General features: G+C 46.8%; 1 protein-coding gene across 1 annotated transcript in view; it reads left to right on the top strand.

Annotated features, from left to right (window-relative positions):
* Nucleotides 1–9,320, top strand: part of LOC102012969 — a 58,401-nt gene that overhangs the window by 876 nt on the left and 48,205 nt on the right. The window contains exons 2-5 of the mRNA XM_013504134.1: nt 33–137; nt 3,071–3,437; nt 3,837–4,418; nt 5,157–5,713. Coding sequence (XP_013359588.1) covers nt 122–137; nt 3,071–3,437; nt 3,837–4,418; nt 5,157–5,713 — 1,522 coding nt within the window. The 5' untranslated portion in view covers nt 33–121. The remainder of the gene's footprint in view (nt 1–32; nt 138–3,070; nt 3,438–3,836; nt 4,419–5,156; nt 5,714–9,320) is intronic.

Raw genomic sequence — 9,320 nt, 5'->3', positions numbered from 1 at the left:
TAGCTGCAGCCCATCCACAAATTGCTTTCCAGGTTCATCAATGCTCCTCGCACAGCTCCCTCCTGAGAACATGGCCCTTCGTGCATCTGGGTCCTCCACTGGATAATGACTCCCTCCTCAGATGAACTCCTTTCGTTGTGAGTGTGGAACTAGGGTTTGAGCACAAGGAACTGCTACCATTTAGCTGTATCACTCGCTTATTGTGGGCTTTTATTACCATTTTATTTTTTCACAGCTCAGGTTTGAATGTAGTACATTTGCATGGGCTTACATCCCAGCCTTTTTGAATTTTTATTTTCAGGCAAGATCATTCTAATTGACATTTGTACATGCTTGTACAGACATGAAATCCCAGCACTCGAGAGGCCAAGGAAGGAGCATCACCAGGGTGAACTGGGTGGGGAGAGAGAGACCCAGTCAGGGCTCTGAGTCTACTAGGAAGGGAGGGGCTGGGAAGGTAAGGTGTGGCTAACAAGGGAGATAAAAGGGGAGAGGGGCAGAGGAGGAGATGCTCAGTCCTGGAGCTGCCAGTCGCCGCTGGTCCTGCTGAGATTCCTGGAGCCCTGTGACCCTCAGCTGAATCTGAGCGTGGTGAGTCTTTGGCCTCAGTGAAGGCACCTGTCATCTGTCTTCTGCTAGTGTCATGTAGCAATAGAGGATTCTGATGACACTTATGATTTTGTGGCTTCTGTCTCTCAAGATAGATAGGCTTGGGGTTTTGTGACTGTTATTATTTTTTGAACCAAGCTCTTACTATGTTGCCCAGCTTGATTTCAACTCAGAATGTACTTCAGGCCAGCCTTGAACACTTATGTGGACTAGGCTCGTCTCAAACCCATGGTGAGTCTTCTGACGCAGCCTTGCTAGTGCTGGGCTTATAGGCAGGTTCCACTCAGCCTGGCTTCCATCTAAGTCTTCAAGATGAGACTCACCCGAGGAGGCCTCTCTCTTCCTTGAGGGGTCACATGATCTGCTCTCAGGAAGCACAGCACCCAAGGCTCCGCTGACGCATGGAGACTGCCGTGGCGTTTTCCCTGAGGATGACATCGCTGACTTCACACTGTTGTTCTAAGTCTGGAATCCTGTGACAATGTTATTTGCCCAAAGTCCCCCTAACCAAGGTTTTCAGGTTGGGGATTTTTCTGCCAGTGTCAGTAGTGGATAACAACTGCCCCATCTCACACACAGAGCTATGACAGTCACATGTGAGTAAAACTCAACAACGGTGTGGAGTCCATCAGTGCCTGAGTCCTGAGCTTCCAAACGCTTCTCAGCTCTTAACATTCAAAATGGGACTTTTCTTCCTATCTATGTATTCATCCGGTGAAAGCTGAGAAGCAGTCAGGATACCTGGGTGGAGGCTCAGAATCAACACTCTGATTGAAAAGCACTATCTGAAAAGAGAGACAGGATCAGGAATCAATAAAATCCCCCGAGTAGCCATCCAGGAGCCTGGAGCCTGGAGATGCTGCCTGGACTCTTCAGAGCCCCGAGCGCTCGGCCACCTCATCTAGTCCTGGGGAGTCACCACCCTCCTGAGCACATGCACCCCATCTGCCCTCAACACTCTCTGTGAGCTGCAGCCTGGAATGCCATCAATGTTGCTTTAAGTGTAGATTCAGATGAGTAGATGTGAGGTGTAGATTTACACTTAAAATTTAGATTTTTACTCTTCCATAACAGTTTGATTTCTGCTGTAAATTTTCCATTTTTTTTCTCTTTGGGTGTTTAAGAGGTCTCACTATGTACTTCAGGCTGGTTTTTAAATTCAAGCTGTATCCTCAAACTCACAGCAATGCTTGACTCTGCCTCCCAAGTGCTGAAATTGCAGGTATGGTGCACCACACCTGCCCATCAACTCCCAACTTTAGATGCCTTAATTTGTTATTATAATTTAGAACTATGATTTGAACATAGGAGTTTTTCACTTAGGCCATATTTTGTTTTGAAACAAATTCTCAGAATAAAAAAAAAAACCTATGGTTGGATACACACCCATGGAATCCTACCATGCTGTAGATTCCATAGTTATGTAATTCAATAAAATACTGTATCATTAAATCCAAAAGATTGCTAGATGCTTTGGTAGCATCTTAGGGATCTTAGGGTATTAAGAAGAACAAAATCAACAAAGTTGAGAGAGCTACATGCTGTATAGCAGCCTATAGTGATGCAGGAATGCTGGTGTCAGATGGATTACAGTGCAGCCTCCCATTAGCATGAAGAAGAACTGAATAATGCTCTTGAGTTGGTTATTTGAAACCTCCAATCAAACAATAATTTCAGAGAACATTTGGGGTTTCCACAAAATTTAGAGGGTTTCTGAAACACATAAGTTAGTTTCTAAAGAAAAATTTGGGAATGACAGAGGCCTTATCCTCTAGACTTCAACCTCATGAGTTAATGTTCTATTTTCATGCACAAGAGGCTTCACAGCCTAAGAAATTCCCCAGCCAGCTCCCACACTGCTGAGTGGTCATCCCGTTGAGTCTCTGTTTCCACTGTCGGGGTTTGCATGACCCAGGGAACTAAATGGGTGGCAGACAGATGAGACCCTTCCCTGCTCCTGCCACCTCTGGGGTAGGAGGGGAATTCAGGATTCTGTAGTTTTTTGCAATGAAAACTCATGGCATTCATTTCATGGTCTGCTTAGTTTTTTTTGACCAGGTGCATTGTGGAAACTGATAAGTTAGAGACTGGACCATATAACTTTTCCATTTTATTGGATATAATTCCTTGGAATGGGGATCAGAATATTTTAGCAAAACTGATAGGAGTCAGGTTCAGAATCTTTGGTTCCCAATTCCCAGCAGGTCCAGAGTTCAGAGTGCTGGAGTTGGAAAGGAAAGTTTTGCTCATCTCCTTGCTTCATCACTGTGTGATCAGGCATTCCTCCTGGTGTCACTAAAAGAAGAAGTAATGCTTTGGGACCATAAGCACTAAATAGATTTGGGACCAAGTGGGGACCCTTCCAACCTTGTCATGTCAGGGACATTTTGGCTGCAAGTTGGTTCCTGATGGGTGAGAAGGGGTGTCTCAGCCCTGACTGAAAGCATGTCTATTTCCTCAGTGTTTCCCCAGCACCCCTGCCCTTCCAGCTTCAGCAGGATGAGCACCGAGTCCCCACACACATTACAGAAACTGGCAATTCAGAGCTTGCTGAGGGACGAGGCTTTGGCCATGGAGGCTGTGGAAGATCTGCCAGGGGAGCTCTTCCCACCAGTGTTCATGGAGGCCTTCACAAGGGGACATGCTGAGGTCCTGAAGGCCATGGTGCTGGCCTGGCCCTTTCCCTGCCTACCCCTGGGAGCACTGATGGAGATGAGGACAAAAGGGACTTTGGACACTCAGGAAGATGCTGTCCAGGTGCAGGAAAGGATGTTACAGGCTGTGCTGGAAGGGATTCACGTGTTGCTGAGCCAGAAGGTTTGCTGCAGGTGAGTGTGACTCAGGTGTCCTGGAGGGAGGCCCTGGGATTCCAGGAAGGGACAGAAAGTGTCAGGAGAGTGGGGGCTCCAGGGTGAAGCAGGAGCTTCTGATAGGCACTGGCAGAGGATCAGAGAAGCCTAAGGTATTGTGGGGCCACCTGGGCATGTACTGCCAGATGGGGAGGTCAGATGATGTGGGGGGCTGCAGTGAAAGGAGCAAGAAGTTCCTGATTCCTCCCACAGGCACCGGGAGTAGGGACTGGGCTGGATTCAAAGGCAAAAGCAGAGGCAGAAATCTACAGCATAGAAAGAGTTGAGAAGATAGCAGCAGATCTCAGAGAAGTGGAAGGCAGAGCAGGAACCTGGGTCCTGGCCTAAATTTTCAGGTCCTTACTGCTTCACCCACAGGACATTGAAACTGCAAGTACTAGATATGCGGGTCATGCACCAGAACTTCTGGAGAGTGTGGGCTGAAAACAAGTTGGAAGGCTGCTCCTCTGCAGCCATGAAGAGGAGGAAAACCGAGATGAGTGTGCCAAGGGGAGCAAAAAACCAGCCGCCGAGGGTGATTGTAGATCTGTGGATCAATGATGGAGGGCTGCATCCAGTGCAATTCTACCTCCTCAAGTGGGTGCAAGAGAGGGAAGACCTGGTACAGCTGGAATGTGAGAAGCTGTGTATTACAGGCCTGTGCCCTCAATGGATCAAAGAGTTCCTCGCAATGCTGAACGTTGATTCGGTGCAGGGGTTGGATGTGGGTCACTGCTGGACATTCTTTGAATTTGCTCAATTCGCCTGTTTTCTGGGACAGATGAAAAATCTGCACAAACTAATTATTTCTGACATCTCTGTGCCTACTGTCATTTCCCCAGAGAGGAGAGAGGACTTGTTCAATAAAATCACCTCTCAATTTCTTAAGCTTCACAGTCTGCAAGAGATTTATATGGACTCTGTTGACTTCCTTGAAGGCCACTTGGACGAGGTACTCAGGTAAGATGTGGAGCTCTCTGCACTCAGGAGAGCTTTGCTCTGTTCCAGAAAGATTAGGGAATAGGGATGGTGTGCCATCCACAGGAGGTGAAACAGAGGTCAAACATACTGTTTTTTCACTCTTCAGTATGATAACAAGGTGTCACACTGCCTCTGTAATTGAGTAACCAGACTGGAAAGGAACACCATACTAAAATGCCAAGAGGTGGGCTCAGATAGAGTGGGGGCAGGAGTGTGAACTCTTTCTCAAGAATCCCACCTGGGCTACAGTGCTGAGAAATCCCCAGGCATCTCTGATCCTGCTAGCAGTCACCATGAGAATGGTGTACCCCAGCGTGAGCTGGTGACTGGATGGGAAGAGCAGGTGTCTGAAGCTGATGTCAAGGGACAGAGGTCCAGCACAGGGAACAAGGATGCACACTCTGCTGACAGCCTTTCAAACAACCCCAGTACCTGTGGCCAGATCTTGCCTGATTTTTCATTCCTGCCTGTCTCCTGCTGCCCTCAGCAGGAAACAGCTGTGGTTTTCTGCTTGGGAATGAGGAAAGGGGACTGCAGAGATTCAAGACTCAGATATGTAAGCAAGTGATGGTAATGTCACACAGATATATAAGCAAGGAACAAGAATGTCAACTCTAAATTGGGCTGAGTCATGTGACACTTGGTCCACTTCATTGTTTCCACCACTCACTAATTTTCACTACCAATTTTCAGATTTACCTCCTTGGTTTTCTACAGGTGCCTGAAGTGCCCCTTGGAGATCCTGTCATTAACTCACTGCCAGCTTTCACACTCTGACTGGAACCAGCTGCCCCAGGCTGAGCAGACCCGAAAGCTAAAACACTTGGATCTGAGCTGTATCAGGCTGACTCATTTTAGTACTCAGCCCCTGCGAATTCTGCTGGATAATGTCGCAGCCACCCTGACCATCCTGCGTTTGGAAAACTGTGGGATCACAGATGCGCAGGTCTGCGCCTTTCTGCCTTCGCTGAGCTGCTGCTCCCAGCTCACTACCTTCTGCTTCATAAGGAATTTCATATCCATAGCCACCATGAAGAAGCTGCTGGACCACACTGCCAGGCTGAGGAACTTAAAGAAGGAGCTGTACTCTGTTCCTCCAGAGGTTGATGTTCCCAGGCATGGTACTATTCAGCAGATGCGGAACGAGGCTCATGAAGCACTTAGGAGGATGATGAAACCACTAAACCACCCCAGGACAATCTGGTTCTGTGTTCTCCATGAACTGTGTTGCAACCGAGCATTGTACAACATGCGCCCTAAGCCATGCCCGGCCTGTATCCCCATCTAGTTGAATGCACATTTCCCATGCTGTCTTCTGGCCCCAGGAACACAGAGCTCTTCCTTCAGTGTGAGTGAGAAAGGCCAGGTTGGCAGCAGGCAGCAAAGTTGGAGAATTATGGACCTGAGAGTAGAAGTAATTTCTGTGGGCCTGAGTCCTAGGCAGGATCAGAAATTATAATTCAAGTTGCTAGATGTCAATCCAGGCTTCAGATGAAGGTGTAGATAAAAGTAAGGAAATGCTCAGAAATAGTGTTTCATGTGAATCATCGGGTTTCCTCCAGGATCTTTGTACCTGGTTTCCAGCTAAGAGCTCATGAGTCTGCAGTAACTGAGGAGAAAAGGCTCTCAGTTCTGTGACCAATGCAGTTGGGCCTGAGGAACTCATGGCAACAAATAGAGTTATTGTATTTTGTTCATTCCCTCCAATTATTTAATTTTCTCCAGCCACATATTTCCTCCATGTTTCCTGGTTTTTCTCCCCCTTCCAAATATACCCATGTTACTAGACCCATCGTAGAGCTTGACCACTGCTCTGCAGCTACAGAATATTTGTATCAAAGCAAAGTCCTTCTGAATGTCTGGGTTGGACTTGCTCTTGAATTCTCTGCCTCATTTGTCCAGATTGCCCTGATTACAGGCCTGGACTTTTCTGCTCATCTTTTTCCTCCTCATTTTTGTGACTCTCTTTTGAATTACTCTAATGTTGCCTACTGCAAATGTGTTTCAAAGAACAAAACTCTAAAGTAGGGTTCCCTTGGGAAGTGCAGGGATTGTGCTCAGGAGCACACCTGCTGTGGGAGGCCAGTACTGAGCCCAGGGGAGAAGAAACAAATGGGAAACTTCTAGGGAAAATAGGTCCATGTGAGCTGCTTTGATACCAAACCGTTTGGTGACAGGACCCTGATATGCCAAGTGAGTCCATCAAGTAAGTCACTCACTAAAAAACCAAAAAGGCATGAACAAGCAAGCTTTATTAGCTGGCTGAGGGACAGTCCCTAACCAGGAGCTAGAGAAGATGTCTGTGCTGATCTGGGTCTCACTTTCAGTTGAAATATATTTTAGGTTTCTATAGTAACTATTACCTCATTTTTGGGCATCGTCACAAAGTTTACTTCTCCCAGAAGATCAGAGAACCAAATTCCAAATGACCAGTGCAGTTTAACTTGTAGCCCACCTCCCAATTTGTCCTGCTTGTTCTGTTCCCGTTATGACTCTGCTGTGCTGAGTTGATAATGAAGTCACCTAGAGTGAGCTACAGCTTCAGTGAACTTTAAGTAACTTCTCTGAAGATGTAGTTGAAAATTAAAAATGGGGTCTCCTTTGCCTTATCAGTCCTGTGGCACAGGGCTACCCTTCAGGCAAGGAACATTGTAAGGGCAATGGGAAAACCTCCATCCTTGGGACTCTTAATGCTGACCTGACACCAAAATCCTAAACAATGATCCTGGGTGAATAGAGGAGACTCAGTTTTTGGTCCTTGGCTGTGCTGACAAAGTGCTTCACTGTCCAAGGGAAGGGTGCTCTCCTACGACTGCAGTGACATCACACTGTACACAAACAAAGCAAAACAAACCAAGGAACAGAGACACAGCCTGTGGCAAAGGCTTATTGCTTGACCACCAGTGTGACAAAACACAGAACAAACCAAAACAAAAGACTTCTAGATCTTTTCAGTTTAGTTTACCTCAATTCCTGAGTTTCTTTTTTTTAAATTCAAACTTACATTTCCCCAGCCTCAAATTACTGTCTTTCAGACTAAATGTCGTGGCCACTACCTGAGAATCCATCTTTCCTGGGAAATGTCCCTGTGGGAAGAACCCTGACCTGAAAGGAAGAGGCCATTGGTTAGGTCAACTAGGATGACTGGGTCTTGGGGTTGGACCCATGTTTCCTCCTCTCCAACCTCCCCAAGGAGACTTGGAAAAGTGTGACCTCCTTGTCTGCCCATAGGAGCTGCACTCTCAGGTCTTCAGCAGCTCCTGTCTTAGACTTCACCTTCTCCAGCCAATTCCCTCAGCTGATTCCATTGGACACACACCCTTTCTTTAACAATTGTGGCATGAGAGAGTAAGTTTCCCTTCTTGCCTCAGGGATAGCATTGTATTTTTTTGTGTCAGTGTTGAGTGAGAAGTTTTCACTCATGCCTTTAACATCAGCAACATTTGAAGCTGAGACTGGATGATCATAAAGTGTGGTTTGTTTGTTCGTTTGTTGAGATAGGATCTATCTGAGTGTATCAGGCTGGCCTTCAACTCACTACGTGGACCAAGCTTTCCTCAAACTCATATCCATGCTTCTGTGTCAGCCTCCCTAGTTCTTGCTGAACAGGCCGGCATCACCTCACCCAGTGGTGACCAAATCCCAAGTCACGGATTCGTGCAGTTTTCTGATCTGTTCTCTGTGGGCATGACATCACTGTCTTTATAAAGCTGTAATAAACTTGATTTCTTTTTTCATGGTGGTGGTCCCCAAACTGAATTTGGTGTCCCTGTATCAATATACATTGCTCAGCATACTTTCTTTTCATTTTTCAATTTTAATATTGATTGATGGCTCTTCTGGTGATTACCCTGAGCCCTTGCTCTGTTTGTTTGTTTGTTTCTGGTACTGGGAATCAAACTCACGATGTCACACTTGCCAGGCAGGCACTGTGCCACTGAGCTAAACCCCTAGCCCCTCGAGCCCTTGCTCTTAACTGCATACCCAGCCCATTTATTTTGTTGTTGTTGTTGTAAGACCTGGATCATCAGGCATGGTTGAACTTGCCTATAATCCTAGCGCTCAGGAGGCTGAGGCAGAAGGAACATAGCAAGTTCAATACCAGCCTGGGCTGCCCTGTGAGTTCAAAGCTAAGCAAACATGGTCTGTACAGTGTGAACCTGTCTCAAACAAGGGAAAAAAACCTGAAGTCTGGCTAAGTTCCTATGTTGCCCAGGGTAGGCCTAAACTGTTGGTTCTCCTGCCTCAGCCTTCCAGAGTTCTGTGAATATATATATCTGCCTGATATGATTGGGCCAAGACCCACACAGAACCAGAACAGACCTTCTGACATGAGAGGAGCCTTATAGAGGGGGACAGCAACATGGCGGGCTGCCCAGAGAACTAGGACAGCCCCAGACTGAGCAAAGAATGGGGTTTTTAAGCTGTTTTTCAGGAGGGTGTTTGTGGGCCAGAACAGCCCAAGTGGGGTGGGTTGTTTGTAAAAGTTGAACATCTAGTTCTACCAAGGTGTATGAGGTCAGGGTTGGCTTTTGTTGAGGGGAACTGGAGAGAAACAGGTGAAGAGGAGGGAGTTTTTATTAACTCCTTAATAAAAGAGCTTAAATTCCCCATGGGGGGGTTGCCTTGTGACTTATCATTTTAGACTTGATCTAATAGGGATAGGGGTGACCTGTGTTGTTGGTAGCTACTTCCTGCTGAGGAAGGGCATAGTTAGGTCTGTTTTTAGGGTACTTTGTCTGAATCATCTGTGGGGACCAGCTGAAACTAGAAATCTGAAAGAAGCATAAGGTTAAAATTTTGGGTTGGGGCTGGGGATTTAGCTCAGTGGCAAAGCGCCTGCCTGGCAAGCGCAAGGTCATGAGTTCGGTTCCCGGTACC

This window comes from Chinchilla lanigera, unplaced genomic scaffold, assembly GCF_000276665.1.
Source record: "Chinchilla lanigera isolate Chin_1 unplaced genomic scaffold, ChiLan1.0 scaffold00085, whole genome shotgun sequence".
Classification (NCBI taxonomy): domain Eukaryota; kingdom Metazoa; phylum Chordata; class Mammalia; order Rodentia; family Chinchillidae; genus Chinchilla; species Chinchilla lanigera.
Note: the sequence above shows the minus strand (reverse complement) of the source record. Positions and strands in the feature narration are given on the sequence as shown.